We start from the raw sequence: 22,750 nt of genomic DNA on the forward strand, positions 1-22,750 counted from the left end.
CTGACAGAATGTTTCCCTCGAGGGTGAAATCTAGCAGAGGGAGCAAGTCTGTGAGACAGCTGGGGACTGGAGGTTGTGAAACCCTTTTAGAATAGGTCCAACCTGACTGCCTGAGGAACAGCTAGACTGAACCTAAGAAATAGAATCACAGAACCCCCTACAGGGCAGGAGAGACCATTTGGCCCATCAAGTCTGCACCCACTGTCCGACCGAGTATCTTACCCAGGTCCCCTGCCCTGCCCATTCTTCAAGTTCCTCGTGGAACAGTCTCAAAATAAGAAATCCCCCATTTAAGATGGATCTGGAGAAAGCTTGGCTGACATTATCTGCGGCTAGGATTCTGTGATCCAGCTGCTGTGAACCGAGATTTGCCTGACTACCAAATCCTCCGTTCTCACCAGCAGCTGCTGCAGGGTGTACGAGACCAGAGGATTCTGGCCCTCATCTGGAATCTTTGGAATTCTCTTCCCCAGGGTAATGGATGCTGGATCATTTGTTACATGGTGGCAGAATGGTTAGCACGGCTGCCTCACAGCACCAGAGTCCCAGGTTCAATCTGGTTGTTGGGTCACTGAATGTATGGAATCTGCACGTTCTCCCCATGTCTGCATGGGTTTCCTCTGGGTGTTCCGGCTTTCTCCCATAGTCCATCGATGTGCGGGTTAGGTGGATTGGCCATGCTAAATTTCCCATTAGTAGCTCAAGATGTGTAGGTTAGATGGATTAGCCATGGTAAATGTGTGGGGTTATAGGGAACTAGCAGGGGAGGGGGCTTGCATAAGATACTCGGTCGGAGAGTTAGTGCAGACTCAATGAGTCAAATGGTCCCTCCTGCCCTGTAGAGGCTCTTTGATTCTATTTCTCAGGTTCAGTCTGGCTGTTCTTGTCCCTCGGGTAGTCAGCTTGGGCCTATTCTAAAAGGGTTTCAACCCACAACATCCCGTCTCCAGCTCTCTCACTGACTTGCTCCCTCTGTTGGTCATCGGTCAATAGAGCATTCATTTTTGTTATGCCCGGTCTTCGCCCAAACACCGGAAAACCTTTTCATTTCCCCCACTGGATGACCAAAATGCGAATCAAACAGTCTTGTCCCCTCATCTCCAAGAACTTGATAACCAGTAAAGTAAAGCATTCAAAGAAAATGGGACAAAATAACACACACAATTTCTTTCCATGAGACTGTAATTTTTTTTTCTATTTTTGTATATTATTTGGGACGTTGTTGAAGAATCCAGGGTGGCACAGTGGCACAGTGATTAGCACTGCTGCCTCACAGTGCAGGGACTTGGATTAGATTCCCAGCTTAGGTCACTGGCTGTGTGGAATCTGTATGTTCTCCTCGTGTCTCTATGGGATTTCTCTGGGTGCTCCGGTTTCCTCCCATAGTCTGAAAAACGTGTGGGTTAGGTTGATTGGTCATGCTAAATTGCCTCTTAGTGTTGGGGGAATTAGCAGGGTAAATGTGTGGGGCTCTGGAAATAGGGCCTGGCTGGGACTGTGGTCGGTACAGACGCGATGGGCCGAATGGCCATCTGCGCTGTGGAATTCTATGTTTCTATGACAATCTGGGAGAATTAGCAAGCAAACTGTGTCAACTAGCAACTGACAATAGCAGCACAGCTAATGTGACCTTTGGGATCCTCCTGCTTAATCCATCAACACCAAATCATCGCCTACATGGTTCCAATGAAGCTGACTGGATGCTTGAGTGAACTCGAGTGGATGCTTGTGTTTGTTGCGCTCGCTCATTGGCCACCTGGAAAAACCGCATCTTGATTCTAAAGTTCCCATCCTTCAAATCCTTCCATAATCTCACCCCTCCCTATCCAAGGGACATCCTCCAACCCCACAACCCAGTCAGATCTCTGCACTCCACTAAACCTGGCCCCTCATGCATCCACAATTTGAATGGCTCAATCAGCAGAGGCTGGAGATTAAGATGCCTAGGCCTCAAGGCCTAGGGCCCCTTCCCTACCCCTTGCCACCTCTCTGACTCACTTTCCTTCTTTCCCCCCCACCGGCCCCCAATCTTTGTTTCTTCAGTTCCATTTGCCTTTGCCTTACACCATTACCTTCTTCTACTCCTGCCTCCCACCCTATCACAGGCATTCCCTGTCACTCTTTCCGACTCTCCCACTTTTCCCAAAAGAACAGTAAGAAATAGAAGCAAGAGTTGGCCATTCAATGCCCACATGGCTTTGCCATTCAAAATGATCATGGCTGAAAGTTCATGGCAATTTCACTCCTTCCCCCCATCACCCCACCGATCCTTATCTCTCTCTCAATTCCCTCAGAGCCTCAGAATCTGTCAATCCCAGCCTGAAGTATATTCACTGATGAAACATCCACACCCCCTGGGGTAGAGAATTCCAAAGATTCACAACCTTTGACTGAAGAAATGTTTCCCCAACTCAGTTCTAAATAATGATAATCAGTCCTAAGATAATGACTTTTCAGGATCGGCTTGACAAATACATGATAGGGTGGGAATAGAGGGATATGGTCCCCAGAAGAGTAGGGGTTTTTAGTTCAGCATGGTCGGTGCAGGCTTGGTGGGCCGAAGGACCTACCCTTGTCCTATAATTTTCTTTGTTCTTAAATGATCGGCCTTTTAACCTGAGACTGTGCCTGCTCTGAGTTCTTGACTCTCCAGCCAGCTCACGGCATTCCTGCTTCTGGATTTGCCTAAAGCCTGTCGTATTTGACTGTTTCTAGTTCTGATGGAAGGTCAATCACCAGAGACAGATGCTGAGTAATCCCAGTGATTTCTGTCTTCAATTCCCGTCTTAATTTCATGACCTTACTCCCCCAATGCCAGCCCCAGCGCAATTCCGATCCGTGCAGTTGCTGCTCTCCAGTTTCATCCAGATAACTCCAATCGATGGAGGTGTCTCAGTTGCCCGTTAACCAGACTCCTGCCTCTCTTGTCAGGCCCAGCACAAGGCCTGACAGCCAGAAGAGAGCCAGTACATGCAAGGGGCCTAGGCCAGGACTCTTGACCAGACTCCTCTCTGCATTAAATGTGGACTTCCTCTCTCCGCATCCCAGAGAACTCGGAGCGGGGGGGGGAATACAGACAGAGGAGGGAGAGAGAATATACTTCCCTTGATCCCTCCCGCTCTCCAATCCTCTGAACCTGCTGCACACTGGCAGCAACACCCCTCGGGATGATCCACAAGAAAGGAAGGGAGAAGAGGAAAGGGTGAGAAGACGGGGCTGTGGGGACGCGGGGGGTTGGGGAGGGGGAAATGAAGGGTGAAGGGAGGAAAACGTCAAAGAGCAGGCAGAGATGGGGAGTAAGAGTGGGGTATGATATTACAATACCAGATGTCAAGGTAGATGAATGGAGTGTATGAAAGAAGTAAGCAATAATGAGAGTCTGCCCAATTGAACCAGAGTCCCAGAACTCAAGAATTCCCCATCCAAGTCTAAAGATTTCCATATCTTTTTCAAGTATTTTAACATTGTATCAATTTTTTCAAGATATATTGTTCTTACATTAATGAGAAATATGAATTCATTTATTCGATAGTGTTTTATTTTGATTCTTTTTTTGTTTCATAATATAGATACGGTTTGGAGTGGAGGGGTGAGAGAGGATTGTGCTCCCAAAGAATTTCCCACTATGTTACAGGGTTCCTTAACCAAAGGATGGTTGAAAGCCATTTGCTTAATGCATCGTCACAGTAACAAGGCTTTCAATCTCCCAGGCCATGTGAATGAGTTGGTAACTTGTTGTGTAGGAATAATGTTTGACTTTGGAGAGAGGTTTGTGTGAGTCAGGCTGCATGGGGCTTCCTGGATGTGTCCACACACCAGGCTCATCACACACCTTGGGTGGGATTTTCCAGCCGTGCTCACCCCAAAACTGGAAAATCTCGCCCAAGGTCAATGGACCTTTGCATTGTCCATGCTACGATTCCCGTGGCGGGCGGAACAGGGAAATTCAGGGTCTCGGCCATGAAATTTCTCAAATTACCATCTGAATGCCAATGTTCTCCTGTTTTTATCACTCTCACTTAGAGGAATATCTCACACAGACTTGTTCACTACTGCCTGTAGTGTGGCTTCAGGGGACCTTTATGGTGTTGCCCTGGTAACATGTCGACATTCCAGGAAGGCTGATCCAGTGGTTTACCACAAAGGTGGTTGAACCAACATTGCAACTTCACACCAAAATCCTGTCAATTTCATCTGTCAGTCACAATCAGCCGATCAGATAGCAGGGTGTTGTCCACTTGATACAGCAGATCACAGTCCGTGCTCGCTGTATCAGAGTGACAGCGCACTACACTGCGATTTACATTCCTAATGGAAAAATGTCAACACAAAAAAAATCTGTCTCTGTTAATGAGAATTACCGAGCATTGATGTGTTGTCTGTACACTTAGAAGATAGGGCTGCACACACACACACACACACACACACACAGACAAACATACACACAAACAAATATACACACACAGACAAACACACAAACAAATATACACACACACACAGACAAACACACAAACATACACACACACAAATATACACACACACACACACATACAAACACACACACTGACACTGTCCTTGCAAAAATGAAGAATAGAAATGACAGGATTTGGGGACAGTGGATGACAAGGGGAATTGTAAGTTTAGTCAAAAGGAAAAAGGAAGCATACAATTGGTCTAGGCATCTAAAAACTGACAAAGCCCTTGAGGAGTCCAGTGAAAGTCAAAAGGAACTTAAACACAACATTAAAAAGGACTGAAAGGGGCCATGAAATGCCTTTAGCAAACAAGGTCAAGGAGAATCCCAAGCCTTTTCCTGCATATATTAGGAGCAACAGCATTGCAAGAGAAAGATTAGACACACTCAAGAACAATAGAGGGAAATTAGACATGGAGCTACAGGAAGTCAGCCAGATCCTTAATCAGTACTTTGTATCGGTATTCACCAAGGAGAAGGACATGGCGGATGTTGAGCTCAGGCATGGGTATGTGAATGCTCTGGAGAATGTCAATATATCAAAGGAGAAAGTATTCTAAATTGCTTAAGTCTCGGGACTGGATGGGATCTATCCCAGGATACTATGGGAGACAAGAGGTAAAATAGCTGGGGCCCAGGCCTTTGACAAAGTCCCTCATGGCAGACTAGTGCAGGAGGTGAGGTCACAAAGGATCAGAGGTGAGTTGGCAAGATGGATACAGAATTGGCTTGGTCATAGAACACAGTAAGAAGTCTCACAACACCAGGTTGAAATCCAACAGGTTTATTTGGTAGTAAACGCTACTAGCTTTCGGAACGCTGTTCCTTCGTCAGGTGAGTGGAGAGTTTTGATCACAAACAGCCTCAACTGGGATCTTGGATTCATGTCGCACTATCTGTCACCTCCATGACTTGCCTGGGCTTGCAACATCTCACTTACTGTCCTGTCTGGGGACAATACACATCTCTTTAACCTATACTTAATGCTCTCTCCACTCACATTGTCTGCACCTTTAAGACTTGATTAGCTGTAAAGACTCGCATTCTAATCAGTATTCTGTAAACTGAGTGTGTGTCTTTACATGCCCTGTTTGTGATCAGAACTCCCCATCACCTGTTTTTTACACAGAGGGTGGTGGGTGCCTGGAACTTGCTGTCGGGGGAGGTAGTGGAAGCAGATATGATCGCGACTTTTAAGGGGCGGCTGGACAAATACACGAATAGGATGGGAATAGAGGGATATAGTGCCCGGAAGGATTGGGGGTTTTAGTTCAGATGGGCGGCATAGTCAGTTCCTATGCTGTAATTTTCTTTGTTCTTAACAGATATCTTCACATCCCCCATGATCCCAGGTGAGGTTCCAGAGGACTGGAGAATAGCCAATGTTATTGCCTTGTTTAGGAAAGACAGCAGGAATAATCCAGGAAATTATAGGCCGGTGAGCCTGACATCAGTGGTGGGGAAGCTTTTAGACAAGATACTGAGGGACAGGATATGTGCACATTTGGAAGAAAATGGCCTAGTTAGTGACAGACAGCATTATTTTGTGAGGGGAAGGTCATATCTCACCAACTTGATTGAGTTTTTTGAAGATGTGACAAAGATAATTGTCAAACGCCTTACTAAAATCCATATAAATTACATCCACAGCCCTTCCCTCATCAATTAAAAAATTAAAAATTAAAAAGCCCCACATGGCAGACTGGTACAAAAACTAAAATCACATGGGATTCAGGATAGGCTGGCTAGATGGATGCAGAATTGGCTTGGTAATGGAAGATAGAGAGTAGCGGTGGAAGGGTGTTTTTCAGAATGGGAATCTGTAACTACTGGTGTTCCAGTAGTTACAGACCAGTGCTGGGACCTCTGTTGTTTGTAGTATATATAAGTGATCTGGAGGAAGATGTGGTGGTCTGATTAGTAAGTTTGCGGATGACAATTGGTGGCGTTGCTAATAGTACCAGGATGGTCAGAGGATACAACAGGATATAAATAGATTGGAGATTGGACACAGAAATGGCAGATGGAGTTTAATATGGACAAATGCGAGATGATGCATTTTGGAGGATGAAATTTAGGTGTGAATTATACTGTAAATGGCAGAACCCTTAGGAACATTAACACACAGAGGGATCTGGGCATGCAGGTCCACAATTCCCTAAAAGTGGCAACTCAGGGGGCCATTGTGATTAAGAAGGCATATGGCATGCTTGTCTTTATCGGCTGGGGCATTGAATACAAGAGTTGGGAAATCATGTTGCAGCTGTATAAAACCTTGGTTAGGCTGCGTTTAGAGTATTGTGTGTAGTTCTGGTCACCATACTACTAGTAGGATGTGGAATATTTGCAGAGAGTGCAAAGAAAGTTCACCAGGATGTTGCCTGGTCTCGAGGGTATTGAGTCAAAGGAGAGGTTGAATAAACTACATTGCTTTCACTGGAAAGACAGAGGCTGAGGGGATACCTGATAGAGGTCTACAAAATTATGAGAGGCATAGACAGGGTGGATAGTCAGGCTTTTTCCCAGGCTGGAAGTGCCAGTTACAAGAGGGCACAGGTTCAAGGTGAGAGGGCAAAAGTTTATGGGAGGTGTGCAGGGGAAGTTTTTCACGCAGAGAGTAGGGTGCCTGGAACGTGCTGCTTGAGGATATGATGGAAGAAGGCACATTAGCAATATTTAGAGGCATCTGGATGGGTAAATGAATAGGGAGGGAATAGAGGAATAAGGACCGAGTAAGGGCAGAAGGTGTTTTTTAGTTTAGTTAGGGTGTCATGATCAATGCAGGCTTGGGGGGCTGAAGGGTCTGTTACTGTGCTGTACTTTACTTTGTTTTTGTTTGTTATATCAACTACTTAAAGTGAAATTTTCCCTTTTATTTGAAATCTCTTTCAACTGCTAATTACTGTTTGAATTCTGTTAATTGCAGTTTGTTCACTACAGTATGAGTTTTACAAAGTGAAATCTTGTCCCATTGGTTTTCTCTCTGTTGCTTTCCAGGGAGGAGATTCCCTTCTTTTGCAAGTTAGCGGTTCGTGTGGGGATCGTAACGCTGCACACACAGACATGTACACGGACATACACATATACACACACAGACATGTACATGGACACACAGACACGTACACGGACACACACACACACACACACGCACGCACACACACACAGACATTCACACTGAGCCACAGACACAAGCACATCATGTTCACACAGCCTTAGCTACATAGAGACGCAGCCACACATATAGATTACAGAGTGGACAATTTAGATCAGCTGGAATTTGCTTCATGCCTTAATCAGGACAAGATTGTGTTTGAAATTTATTTCATTCTCCTCCCCACCTCTATATCACATCACAGCTTGAGTAGTAAACCAGCCATAATGAGGCGTAACCCACAAACAGCTGGATACAACTCTGATTCCAAGTTGGACTGGCTGGTGGCACCTTCTGAGGAGCACAGTGCCATCAAACATGATGGGTGAAGCAGAAGGAGGATTCCAGTAGAAATATCACGTCCTGAAAGCTGTGAGTCTCTCCGCAGAGGCCCACTGACTATAAGCAGAACCTGGTAATCTTGCTCTGTAACTAGTTTCTCTTCTGACATCCTAAAGGTCCATTTGTATAAAACAGACAATAACAATTGGAGGAAGGTCAACATCTGGACATCTTAATATGGCCGCTGCGGGTAACCACTGGAATGGCGCCTTCTTGTCAACCACCCACACACGCCGACACACTGGCATAATCACTGGTGTCCGCACGGAAACCTGGGGTAGTGGGACGGGGTGACAAACTGGTTGGTGCTTACCGTCACAGGATGGCACAGGAAGGCCCTTGGTTCAGAAGGTTATTGAGGCAGAAGTGCCACCAAATCCGCGCAGATGTATTAGTGCCCAGATACCCGGAGGCATATTGATGCCAATGTGTTCACGGACATGCATATGTGCACATTACTGAACCAATTCAAACGCCAGCAAAAGACACACACGCACACACACACACACATACTCACAAACAGACTGACAAAGAGCACAAGAAGCATTTAAATTTCAGCGAGACCTAGAACGGTGGCAGGAAAACCAGCCAGGCCCCTGCCCCTCGACCACCATTGCAACAACCATCATGCTCACTCTGAATTTGCCTTTAAGCACAGCTCCAGAAACCCAGTGGATGCACAGGACGTTAAGGCCTAATCAGGTGCGCCTTGTTCATTCTTGGCCTTTTTGTTTTGGTTTTTGTTACCTTTTGGGGTCTCCCCTGAACATTCAGCAGGGAAAACAAGCCAACAATAAAATGGGTACCTCGCCTATATCCCGTGTCCTTCCACCAATCCCCCCCTTGTCAGCCCCAGTTCACCTCATACCTGCACAGCTAGGAGACTAGTGCTGCTTTGGCCGTCAGTGGTTAGGAACTGAAGAACAAACAAAAGATCCTCAGCAATCCCACATCCAACTTTAACCTCACTCTCCACTCCCTATTGAAAGGTGGACTGTCAAAGCCTTTCAAAGGATTTTTTTAAATTCATTCATGGGACAAGAATTTCAATGGCTGGCCAACACTTATTCCTCATCTCTAGTTGCAGTTGAGAGTTAACTAAATTGTTGTATGTCTGGAGTCACACTAGGCCAGACCAGGTAAGGATGGTAGATTTCCTTCCCTAAAGGACATTAGTGAACCAGGTGGATTTTTACAACAATTCGCAATGGTTTCATGGTCATCAGTAGACTCTTAATTCCAGATATTTTTTATTGAATTCAAATTCCACTATCTTCCATATTGGGACTCGAACCCAGAAATGTTTGCTGAGTTAATGGATAAATAGTCCAGTGATAACACCACGAGGCCATCACCTCTCATGCTGATTTTTCTCTCTACAAATACTTATCATCGATCTAAGCTTCACTGGGAGCTCTGCAAAAAGGAGTGTTGTATCCTTCAATATGGAGACTCCTATTCTTACAGGGTCCTTTTCACAAGGATTGCACAGAATTCAGGACTCTGAAACCAGGTGTTTCCTACCTCCTATGCACATGGTTAGATCAGGGTTTCCTCCTTTCGGAAAGGTACATCGTCCTCCAGATCTCCCGGATAGGATTTTTCCTTTGAAATTCTCCTTAAAATCTAATTCTTGGAACAAGCTTTGCTCACTTGTCCACTATCTTCCAATAATTTGAATTTGACCACACTCCTAGGAACGGAGGTTTGGCAATGATAATTGTGCTATATCAATGCAAGTTGTTGTTGAGAAAACAGGAGTAAAACAGGTTGTGAGACTAAGGGAGATGTTGAAGTCAACAAGTGAACAAAGCACACAGACCCATTCAGAAGTGTCAAAGACATGCTAGCAGGACCTTCTTGGACATGAGGGCAGTATTCATGTTATCAGATTGTCTGCTTTCTGTTTTTCCATCTGGAGATCACCTTGAGATTGAGGTTGAGAAGGGTAGCAGGTGAATTGTGGGTTTGCACCCACCTTTCCTGACCGGCCAAGCTTGTTTCATCTGTCAGATGGGAGTGCTGGGTCTGGCTCTGAACAAAGCACTGAAGGAGCACTGATAGGTGTCAGTTTGTAGGGTTCTGCCCTTAGCATTCAACGCCATGGTTTGGGATTATTTTCCTTCCCAAGGATAAAGAGATAGGGTTTGAGTGAGCCATTCCAATACTCTTCCCACACTGAGTGTTGCATGAAGGCAGACTTTCGTCTATTTTCATAGCTAGTAATTCCTGGAGCAGATCACTAGTCTGTCGCCAGGGGATTATAGCTTGAGGGAGTGCCACTTTACATCAAGCATAGCTGACCAGAAGTCACTCCCACTCCCACTCCCATAGGCATGTTTGGAAGGATTTGCAAGTTGATGCTCAACCTGTTTGACCGCATTATGAATGCACCTTCCTTGGCCATCAGATCCTGGCGTGGGACTGGAGCCTGAAGCTTCTGGCTCAGAGGCAGGGATGCTGCCCCCTCTGCCACCAGACCCCTTAGGTTTGGCAAGGCATAGCCATGAATCTAATAGCTTCCATCAAGTTCCTGATGTCAACAGTTGAATCACCATCTATTTGTCATAGTGGGTGGTGAATAAAACATTTCTGAAGCACCAGCCAGCTGGGTTTTCCATTCAATTGTGGACATCACACGTTTTAGGTAGGATGACAAGGCCTTAGAGAGGGCACGAGGACAATGTAGCAGAGTGGTAGCAGGGATGACATCCTTTAAATATGTGAAGGGTTTGAGAAGCTGCTTTGCTCTAAAGAAAACTACAGGAAGATTTAAGAAATGTGTTCAAAAAGGTGATGGCTCTTGGAAGAATTATTTGTAATGACAGGAGGACAGTAACCAAAGGACATGGAGTTAAGATCCTTGATAAAAGAAGCTGGGGGCGGTGGAATGGAGATGAGGAGAACAGTTTTACACAGTGAGCTGTTTTGATTTGGTGAGCATTGTTTAAAGCTGGGGACGGGATTTAAGGGGATTGGATATGTACTTGAACAGGGAAATAAGCGGGGCTATAGGGACAGAGAAGGCAAATTTAACCAATTGTCAAGAAGTTCTGCACAACTTTAGTGGAACACTTGGGTCAGTCCAACTGGCTAGTGTGCACAATTTGGAGGGTGAAAGTTTTGACGAGAGCAGGAGATTGATAGACGGTTCCAGGAATGAGGGACTACAAAGAGATGGTGGCTGGAGAAGTTGGACTTGTTCTTCACAGGGGAAAGAAGACCCAGATGAGAGTTGATAGAGGTGCTTAAAATTCTGAAGGCTTTCACTTGGAGTGATAAAGGGAAATGATTTCTGATGGCTGAATGAGTAATTGATAAAAGGATCAGAGGTCTCTCCAGGAAAAATATCTTGACACAGCGAATGGCTAGAACTTAAATGATTTCGTCAATAGGGAACCTTCAGAAAGGAATTAGATTCATACTGAAAGGAGAATTAGAAGGATGTCGGGGAAGAGAGGGACTAACCAGATTGCTATTTGTGACACTTCACAGTGGGTGGATTGGTCTCTTTTATACTGACCAATTCAAGGAATTGGATGGCTTTTTCAAAAAACTAGCACAGAGAAGAACACCTCCTCCAGTGCTGTTTTAATGAAATGGCTGGTGGTGACTTTTTAAGGCACCCTCAGAACAGACTCACTTTCACAATGAACCAGCTTTTAAAGTGCAGTTATGCAGACAAATAGAGCAACTCATTCTGATACAGCAAGGCCCCAGTGAGGAGGAGAACCAGTTACTCTGCTTCTTGTGATGTTGGCTGGGGCAATGAAATAGAGATTGGAATGGGCAGGCACCCTCAGCGTTAATACCGTCCACTCAATGTTACGTGCTCGAGTCCTGCAATGAGGTTGAACTCAGAGATATTGTTGCAGGAGTTCCTCAGAGCAGTAACCTTCATTCAGACATCTTCAGCTCCTCTAGCAGTGGCTTTCCCTCCAGCGTAAGGCTTGGTGCTGTTTGCTGGTGATTTGACAATATTCAGCTCTATCCTCTGGTAATAAAGTAGCCAGTACCAAGTGGACAACATCCAGCTTTGAGGACACAAGTGACAGGTAAATTCACATGATAAAGAGCTGATTAATAATCCTCTCCAACAACAAACCAGTCCAACTAGCTGTCCCTGGTGTTTAAGATTACCACCATTCCTATAACCCCCTCCACTAATGAACATCTTCGGGGATCTTGAGTTTAACTGGATCAGTTTGTAGACAGGATGGTCACCCGGAGCTGGGCAGAGGCTAGGTCATTCAAAATGATTGAGTCACCTTCAGAATCCCCTCAAAACCTCCACACCCTCTATATAGCTCAACTCAGGAGCATAATGAGATGCTTGTCACTGTTCTTAATGGCTGTAGCCACCATGACGAGGGAGCCCTTGTACATGAGTCACAAACAGTTGGTTTGGAGGTGCAGCAGGTAATTAAGAAGGCAAATGGAATTTTGTCCTTCATTGCTAGAGGGATGGAGTTTAAAAACAGCAAGATTATGTCACAGCTGTATAAGATGCTGCTGAGACCACACCTGGAGTACTGTGTACAGTTTTGGTCTCCTTACTTGAGAAAGGATATACTGGCACTGGAGGGGGTGCAGAGGAGATTCACTAGGTTGATTCCAGAGTTGAGAGGGTTGGATTATGAGGAGAGACTGAGTAGACTGGGGCTATACTCATTGGATTTTAGAAGAATGAAGAGGGATCTTATAGAAATATATAAGATTATGAAGGAAATAGATAAGATAGAAGCAGACAAGTTGTTTCCACTGGCAGGTGAAACTAGAACTAGGGGGCATGGCCTTAAAATAAAGGGAAACAGATTTAGGACTGAGTTGAGGAGGAATTTCTTCACACAAAGGATTGTGAATCTGTGGAATTCCCTGCCCAGTGAAGCAGGTGAGGCTATCCCATTGATGTTTTTAAGGCAAGGATAGATACATTTTTGAAGAGTAAAGGAATTAAGGATTATGGTGAGCAGGCGGGAGAAGTGAAGCTGAGTCCAGGAAAAGATCAGCCATGATCTTATTGAATGGCGGAGCAGCTTGAGGGGCTAGATGGCCTCCTCCTGCTTCTAGTTTTTATGTTCTTATGACGTACCTGAGGCCCTACATCACACAGGCCAGAACATTCCACCTGACTGGCACCCTTAGCCTGGTCTCAGCATCCCAAAATGGTCTGATGCAGATCATTTACTCCGACTCTAGCCTCGGATCAAGTGCAACCGGGCAGAATTTGCTGTCTTCGAGCCCTCGTTAGATATTAATGTCAGTCGGAGGTGGGGCTATAACTGTTCAGCCTCCTGCACACACAAGGCTTCACGCTAACTCTGGCTTTTAAAAAAATTCTTAATTGGGATGTGGATGTCACTGGCTGGGCCGGCATTTATTACCCATCCCCAATTGCCTCAGCCCCTGGACTAAATGGTTTATTAGGCCATTTCAGAATCAATCACATTGCTGTGGGTCTGGAGTCACGTGTAGACCAGACTGGGTAAGTACGGCAGATCTCCTTCCCTAAAGGACATTAGTGACCCAGATGGGTTTTTACAACAATTGACAATGGTTTCATAGTCATCATTAGATTTTTGCTGAACTCAAATTTTACCATCTGCCATGACAGGATTTGAGTATTACCCTGGGTCTCTGGATTACCAGCCCAGTGACAATACCATTTGGCCACCATCTCCCCAAAAGTGCCCTCTTCTTAGGTAACAGAGAAACTCAATGAGCACTGTCCCTGTAACCTGTCCTTGTTTTAACATGCCTTTCTTTGTGGCGGTTTAACAAAGAGCACTCCAAGGTATAACCACTGACCCATGAGTTTGACATATTTATCCATTCCTCTACATATTATTCCGATGTAAGATGAGGGACATGAGTGCCAAACGTGTTGTCTCCTCAAAGACATGAGCTGGTGTTCCAATGGATGTGAAAGGCTCCAACAGCAGGAGAGTGTCTGCACCAATGAAGAACATCTATATCTGGAGCACCAGAGGCTGCTGAGGACAATAAACAAAGTGATAACTCTGTTGGAGAAGAACTTGCTGGCAAGAAATTGAGGTTGAAGACCGGGCAGTAGTGTGAAGAATGGTCCGCGGAGAGATAATAATGATGAATAAAGCTTGTGGGTTCCCACATCAAGACTTGTAATCCTGACTAGCATTCTACTGAATACTGAGGGACATTGGCATTGTCTGTAGAATCTTCTTGTAGATGAGAAGTTGAACCAAGGCTCTTCCGGGGATGTTGAAGATGCCACTTTGAGATACCATGAGCTGCCTCATAGCGCCAGGGTTCCTGGTTCGATTCCCAGCTTGGTCACTGTCTGTGTGGAGGCTGCACATTCTCGCCATGTCTGCATGGGTTTCCTCCAGATGCTCCAGTTTCCTTCCACAGTTCAAAAGATGTGCTGGTTAGTTAGGTGCATTTCTCATGCTAAATTCTCCCTCAGTGTGCCCGAAAAGGCACTGGAGTGTAGCGACTAGAGGATTTTCACAGTACCTTCATTGCAGTGTTTATGTAAGCTTGCTTGTGACGCTAACAAAATAAACTTTAAAACTGGAGCACAACATCCGTCAAGTGCCAGCATCAAAAACAGATTAACTGGTTCTCCATCTTTGAGTATTTGAAGGAGGGTCTCACTTTGCTCAGATGAAATCTGCCAGATCTCAAAAATATGGAAAACATATTGTGACATGTTCCATCAACGCAGGTCTTCCTTGCTATGAGGTAAAGAAAATACTGTCTCTTCCCTTGTCTGTCACTTGTAGAGTTGCAGAGATTGCAGAGGCCTCCATGACCCATCGAAGTCTCCCTGAACCCCATTCCTGAATTCTTGCTGAAGACCAGCAACAAGACTTTATCAGAGGGGAGGCATTGCTCGGTGAGCAGATGAACAGGGTAATGTAGTTACTGGCTCTAACTTCAGGCACTGCTAACCGATGACTGAGAAAGCAACGCAAGTTTTAGTAGCTGTGCAGGGGGAAATCTATGACCCTAAGCCCACACCCTTCTCCCCTTCCCCAGCCCCCAGACCTAATATCATTCAGGCTTATTGGTCCATAAGCAGATATCATTCAATTTAAATGCCAACTACCAAATTACAACTGTGCACAAGCTGAAAGGTCACTTAACATTGTAGTGACTTTCTATCTGTGGCTAATGAAACACATACAGGTGTGAGAATGTGCAGCCAATTGACCTAGTCTTGTGATACACTATTAAGCTTCTCATCTTCGGGACTGAAGATGCCAAGCCCCTACTGTTTATCAAGGAAGATCTTTCCAACGCTGACTACCACCAAAATCTTATAAGCAACAGCCATTCTTGACCAACCATGGACCCCCAAGGTGCTTAGACTATTGTGGAATGAAACTGCTTGGCACAATGTTATCCTGGCTGGCCCCAGGCCGCAACATGAGGGACCCTACAATGACAATTGACCTTTCAGCTTCTCCATAATCACAATGAGAGGGGGTGGAGATGTCCTTGAAGAGTTGTTCAAATTGGGAGATCCGATTAGGGTCTGGCTGTGCAAAGTGGCCCATAAACACTCACCAGTGGAGTTGGGAGTGGACGGGGAGTTGGCTTGGCTTCCTTGAGCTGTCGCGTTTGTCGCAGTTACCGCTGTTTTGGCGGCGTACAGATTTGCCTCCTCCTGGAACTTGCCTATGTTTTTCTTGTACCGGATTCGCTTGTTACCAAACCAGTTTGATACCTGCCAGGGGAGAGGGGGAACGGATTGAGAAAGAGACAAAAAGGAAAAGCCATCAGTGGGAAGTAAACACGCTGACGGGTGTGCCATTCACTGAGGGTAATGTATTGGTTATTAACATGGCTTAGTACAACATTGAGGCTTTTGTATCTAACTGTTTGCCTTTGGTATATGGCCTGTTCAGCAGAGGATGCTAGTGGGTGGATCAGCTTGTTTCATTTGGAGCTGTTTCAGAAATGTGTGGCCTGACAAATAAAACTGGCCCTTTGTCAGAACAACACTCTTCAGAGATCCTAGCTTCAATGACTACTTCTAATCATATTTCAGTCACAACGTCCATACAACTGTAATTTGGGAATTATTTTGTATGGACAAGGCACAGGGCCATAAAATGGTCTGGTGGTAACTTCTTCGGTGGAGGGTCATTGAAGTTCTGAGGAAATTCACAGCAGTAGTCTATCATGGTCAGTATTTACCATCTCATTGTGTGATTCTGAGTAGGTTTAATATTAATGGGAAGGATTGGAACGGAGCTACTGCTGCATCTACTGTGCAATCCCATTGTTCACTTGTCTTATTATGCCAAGAAAGACTGTTCTGGCCAGCATTTATCTCTCAACCAATATCTCATTGCTGTTTGCAGGAGTTTGCTGTGTTCTAGTTGATTGCTGCATCTTCTATATTAAATCAGTGGCTAGACTTCAAAAGCATAACTGAAAGGAGAGGTGTTGTTTAGGCTTTTCATTCTGCCCTCATCAGGACACACACAAGAATACCAAATTTCTAACAATCACACCAATTTTTACTACAGGAGAAAAGGTGGCTGATTGGCTGGTAAGTCACGGCTCATTTACATTTGTAGGAGCGACATATATTCAAACAAAAAACTCATTCTCTGCAAACAAAAGGAATATGTTCAAGGATTGTGCTTTTTTAGGATTACTGGGAAAATTAGGGAGCTTATAGTTCCCCACAGCAATGTCTCAACCAATCAATGTCAACTTCCCAACCCTGGCAATGTCTCAACCAATCAATGTCCACTTCCCAACATTGGCACTGTCTCGACCAATCAGTATCAACTTCCCAACCCTTTTCTTCCTTGCATAAATTGTTGCGGTTGTTTAAAATTTGGCATTCCTGTGTTTGTCCCTGATGAGTGTAAGATGAAAAGTTTTGGCAACATGTCTCTCTTTTCAACAATATTCAAGTTCTGTAAATCAAAAGCACTTCACTGGCAGTAAGGTACTTTGAGGTGTCCTAAGGAAGTGTAAGGCGCTATATAAATACAAATTATTTCTTTCATATTTGCTGCTAGCCAACAAGGGGAACCTCATCAAGTTATAAAGTGCCCACTATTTGAATTTTTGTATATGATCAAGTCATTATTGTTTATCAGAATCAGAGAAGGTGATTGACTGAAATTGAGGCACATTGGAGTATGTTTTTAAATTCAGGAATAACCTAACCACGTTGGTTTGAGTTTGCAGAAGAAAATCTAAACATCGGATCTACTAAATGGACTTGTCTCCGTATCTCGCCACTACCCTGTGGGAGAGGGAGAAAGAGGAAATTATAGCTGTCTTAATCTCTATTGTTGAGTTCACTTTGGCATCACCAGCATGGAGAGGTTAGGGTTTATGTCCTAACACACATCAGTGACCTTAATAGAAGATGTCAGCACAACTACTTGCCCAGTCAAGCAAGTTGAGACTAACAACCAAGACACATAGCATGCAATATTGATGTGGCTGGAGTCTTGGACTGAGGCCACAATGTGGGAAACAGAGGCCTGAGCAGCTGAAGGGGGCTCACCTTCAATTCCTGGAGCGTTGACATGACTGAGAAACAAGAATGGCTACTACTGGAGGTTCAGGCACACTCTCGAACATAATCATAGCTGAGCCATTGACCAGAGAGGTCCCGCCAAACAGTCTAAGAAGTCGAGTAAAGAAAGGCTTTTGAAAAGCTGAGCCCTGCTCTGAGCACAGACTCTGATCCAGTTTGTGATGGCTGTTGGTGAGTTTCCACAGTGCAGCAGGCAGAGGGTTGGGGCTGAAGTCATTGACCCTGATGGGGAAAGCTCTGCCATTTACCTACATTTACCCAAGGAATTCAGTCTGGAAAAGTGAGAGATAATACATTTGAGGAGAGTAAACAAAGCCAGGGAATGCTCAATAAATGGGAAGATATTGAGAGGGATAGAGGAAGTGAGAGGGAAGTGCATATCCTCAGGTCCTTGAAGATGGTAGGACAAGTGATCAAGAAAGCAAATGGAATGCTTTCATTTATTGAACAAGATATTGAATACAAAAGCAGGGATGTAATATTGCAAATGCATAAAACACTGGTTAGGCCGCAGCTGGAGGTTTGTGTACAGTTCTGGTCATCCCATTACAGGAAGGACATAATTAATCTGGAAAGAGTACAGAGAAGATTTATTAGAATGCTGCCAGCGCTTGAAAAATGCAGTTATGAGGAGAGTTTGGAGAGGGTCGTTTGTTTTCCTTAGAACAGAGGAAGTTAAGAGGCGACCTAGTCGAGGTGTATAGGATTATGAGGGGCCCGGACAGGATAGACAGGAAAGACATGTTTCCCCTAGCTAAGGGGCCAATTACCAGGGAGGCACGGATTTAAGGCAATTGGAAGAAGAATTAGAACATAAGAACATAAAATTCCGAGAACTCGGAGCCGGAATAGGCAACTCAACCCCTCAAACACATTCCGCCATTCAATACAATTATGGCCGATCTCATCTCGGCTTCATCTTCCAGTCTGTTCCCTATAACCCTTCATCCCCCTACTAATTAAAAACCTACCCATCTCCTCTTTAAATTAGTTTAATGTTGCAGCATCCACAGCCCTCAGGGTTTGGGAATTCCACAGATTCACCACCCTAGGAGTGAAGTAAGCTTCTCCTCATTTCTGCTTTCAATCTGCCACTCCTTAGCCTAAAACTATGTCCTCTTGTTCTACGAGAGGAAACATCTGCTCTACATCAATCTTGTCCATCCTCTTTAACATCTTATATGCCTCAAATAGATCTCCTCTCAACCTTCTAAACTCGGTATGTATGGGCCTAAGATGTTCAATCTCTCTTCGTATGACAAGTCCTTCATCCCAACAATCAATCCAGTGAACCTTGTCTGAACTGCCTCTAATGCATTTACATCCTTCCTCAAGTAAGGGGACCTAATCAGTGCACAGTACTCCGGTACTCTAGACACGGTCTCACCCAAGCCCTATACAGTTGCAACGGCACTTACCTACTTTTATACTCTATTCCATTGGCAATGAATGCCAAAATTCCATTTGCAGTCCTTATTACCTGCTGTACCTGCATACTAACTTTCTGTGATTCATGCACGAGAACACTCAGGTCCCTCTGCACTGAAGCATTTTGGAGTTTTTCTCCATTTGAATAATAAGTTGCCTTTTTATTCCTCCGACCAAATGGCTAACTTCCCACTTTTCCATGTTAATATAAAAAAGGATAGCAAGAGTTTTTATAAATATATAAAAAGGAAGAGGCTGGCTAGGGTGAATGTTGGTCCTTTAGAGGATGAGAAAGGGGACCTAGTGGTAGGGGATGGGGATATGGCTAAGGTATTGAATAACTTTTTTGTTTCTGTCTTCACGGAGGAGGACGTGAATAATTTGCCGGATGTTAGAGATGGAAAGGTGGGAGGACTGGAGGGTCTTAATGACATTACTGTTACTAGAGAGGCGGTGCTCGACAGACTGGAGGGGGCTGATTGTGGACAAGTCCCCAGGACTGGATGGAATGCATCCGAGGGTTCTGAAAGAAATGGCGGAGGTGATAGTGGATGCCTTGGTGGTTATTTTCCAGATGTCGCTGGATTCCGGGGAAGTGCCGGATGATTGGAAAACGGCTAATGTTACGCCATTGTTTAAGAAGGGTGCCAGGCAAAAGGCGGGGAATTATAGGCCGGTTAGTTTAACGTCTGTGGTAGGTAAAATGTTAGAATCTGTCATTAAGGAGGAAATTGCGAGGCATCTTGAAGGGAATTGCTTGATAGAACAGACGCAGCACGGTTTCATTAAAGGGAAGTCGTGTCTGACAAATTTACTGGAGTTCTATGAGGATGTGTCTAGGGCGGTGGATAGAGGAGAGCCGGTGGATGTGGTCTTTCTAGATTTTCAGAAGGCGTTTGACAAAGTACCTCACAAGAGGTTATTGCAGAAGGTCGAAGGACATGGAGTTGGGGGTAGGGTGTTAGCGTGGATAGAGGATTGGTTGTCAAATAGGAGGCAGAGAGTGGGGGTCAACGGGTGCTATTCGGATTGGCGGATGGTGACTAGTGGAGTGCCCCAGGGGTCAGTGCTGGGGCCTCAGCTTTTTACCATTTATATAGATGATCTGGAGGAGGGAACCGAGTGTAGGGTGTCGAAATTTGCTGATGACACCAAGATTGGGGGAACGGCAAATTGTGCGGAGGGTGTGGAGAGTCTGCAGAAGGATCTAGATAGGCTGGGCGAATGGGCCAGGAAATGGCAAATGGAATTTAATGTTGGCGAGTGTGAGGTGGTCCACTTTGGTAGGAAGAATGGTAGGAAGGACTATTACTTACGGGACGAAAAACTACAGCAGGCGACGGTGCAGAGGGACCTCGGGGTCCTTGTGCATGAGTCGCAAAAACCCAGCTTGCAGGTGCAGCAGGTGGTCAGGAAGGCGAATGGGATGCTGGCCTTCATAGCGAGGGGGATTGAATATAAAAGTAGGGAGGTCTTGCTGCAGCTGTATAGGGCATTGGTGACGCCGCAGCTGGAGTACGGTGTGCAGTTTTGGGCGCCGCACCTGTGCAAAGATATTTTGGCCTTGGAGGGAGTGCAGAGGAGGTTTACTCGGCTGATACCGGAGTTGAGGGGGTTGAGCTATGAGGAGAGGCTGAATAAACTAGGCTTGTACTCGTTAGAGTTTAGAAGAATGAGGGGAGATCTCATTGAGACGTATAAGATGATGAATGGGATGGATAGGATAGAGGTGGAGAGACTCTTCCCGCTCAAAAAAGACAGTAGGACTAGGGGGCACAGCCTCAAGATAAAGGGGAGGCGGTTTAGAACGGAGTTGAGGAGGAACTTCTTCACTCAAAGGGTGGTGAATCTCTGGAATTCTCTGCCTGTTGAAGTGGTGGAGGCTGCCTCGCTAAATATTTTTAAGACGCGGGTTGATGGGTTTTTGATAAGAGAGGGGGTTAAGGGTTATGGGGAGAGGGCGGGAATGTGGAACTGAGCCACGACAGATCAGCCATGATCTTATTGAATGGCGGGGCAGGCTCGAGGGGCCAGATGGCCTACTCCTGCTCCTATTTCTTATGTTCTTATGTTCTTATGTTAAATCCCATCTGCCAATTGTAAATTTCTTATTTCCTCATTCAACTTGCTTTCCCACCTAGTTTAGTGCCATCTGCAAATTTGGCTATGGCAAATTCTATCCCTGCATCCAAGTCATTAATATAGATTGTAAATAGTTGGGGTTCCCGGACCAAAATCTACGGCACACTACTAGTTACATCTTGCCAACCCAAAAAAGGCCCATTTATCCCCACTGCCTACTTACTGTTGGTTAACAAATCCTCTATCCAAATATTACTCATCACCCTGTGGCAGAGATAGGATGTCAGTGTAGGAGAATGGGATAACTCTTCACTGAAACTGTCTGAGTCCATGTGAAGTTAACAATGCACATTCAGCGCAATGAATAATCGCATCTCCTACAGACAAATGTTGCATCTCCATTATCCGCAGTGACCGATGAAGCTCTCTACAAATGGGATTGGACTACAACCTAGGCCCCAGAGAAAAGAAAATCTTGCATTTACATGACACATTTTTGTAGATGAGGGTGGGGGGGAGGGGGGGGCAGTGGGGCAGCGGGGTGATCTTCCAAAAAATTTCTAGGCAGCAAACGAGCGTGAAGATGGTAGAATTTTGCAGTCTTTTTTAGGGTGAGATAGAAAATGGAATCTTACTTCACTCTGTCAAAAAAAAATGAAGCCAAATCTGTTTTCCGCCAGCAGGGACAGGGCAGGCAGGACCTAAGCTCACCAAAAGCCGGCAGACAGCAGCAGCGGGCGCCATTGCGCACGCTCAGATCTCTGTGATCTATGAATCAGGCTCCCCCAGCTACTGCGGATCTCTGCTACTGATTGCCCCCCCCATGCATGCCCACAACCCCTAATTGCTGCTGCCCCCCCCCATGACCGAAAAACACCTCCACACCCTCCGTGCACAAACTAGATGATCACTGATTGCAGGGTATGTACCCTGATTGCAGCATGTACCCCCCACCCCCCGGTTGGCCTACCCCCTCAGGTTCTGCCTCCTCACCATTGGCCTCATGCCCTTAGCAATGCCTAGTGCCTGATGGGCAGTGCCAGGATGCCAGGCTGAGACTGCCATAGGGCACCTACCCCTCTGCCCCTGACCTCCAGGGGCAGCCTCAATGGCCTCTGATCCTATTGGCGAGGCCATCACATCAGGGGAACATGCGTGATACCTAGAATGAGACCATACATGATCCTCATCACACATAGCCTTCACCAGTGAGGCTACAGAAGCAAATGAGCCTGAATGATTCTGTTTTGGGCTCACTTGTAGTATTTAAATCATTACCATTGCATTTAAATAAGGCAATCAGACTTGTGCCCTTCTCAGGAGGTGAGAGGAGCATTGCAGGTCGGTGGGGGTGGTAGTGGTGTAAAACCAGAAGACACAGTCTCAAAGCTGGATTATTTAGGGCTGAGATAAGGAGGAATTTCTTCATTCATAGGGTGGCGAATCTTTGGAATTCTCCAGCACAAAGGGTTGTGGAAGCTTAGTCAAGACAAAAATTGAAAGATTTCTAGATACTAATGACATTAAGGAATAAGGGGATAGTATGGGAGAGTGGCATTGAGGGAGATGATCAGCCATGATCTAATCAGATGGCGAAGTAGGTTTAATGGGCCGAATAAGAACATAAGAAATAGGAGCAGGAGTAGGCCATCTAGCCCTTCGAGCCTGCCCCGCCATTCAATAAGATCATGGCTGATCTGTTGTGGCTCAGTTCCACTTT

The 22,750-nt window shown here is 45.4% G+C and overlaps 1 protein-coding gene across 4 annotated transcripts in view; it reads right to left on the bottom strand.

Moving 5' to 3' along the window:
* LOC145348423 (pre-B-cell leukemia transcription factor 1-like) overlaps positions 1–22,750 on the bottom strand; it is a 337,479-nt gene that overhangs the window by 60,720 nt on the left and 254,009 nt on the right. For 3 of the 4 annotated variants that reach the window (XM_080196641.1, XM_080196640.1, XM_080196637.1), the window contains exon 6: positions 15,519–15,678. In XM_080196641.1, the coding sequence (XP_080052767.1) occupies positions 15,519–15,678 (160 nt within the window). Of the gene's footprint in view, positions 1–15,518; positions 15,679–19,635; positions 19,662–22,750 lie in introns of all 4 variants that reach the window. The other variant, XM_080196639.1, reaches the window with a different exon arrangement.

Source organism: Carcharhinus amblyrhynchos, chromosome 9 (assembly GCF_965287045.1).
Source record: "Carcharhinus amblyrhynchos chromosome 9, sCarAmb.v2.hapA, whole genome shotgun sequence".
In the NCBI taxonomy this organism is placed as follows: domain Eukaryota; kingdom Metazoa; phylum Chordata; class Chondrichthyes; order Carcharhiniformes; family Carcharhinidae; genus Carcharhinus; species Carcharhinus amblyrhynchos.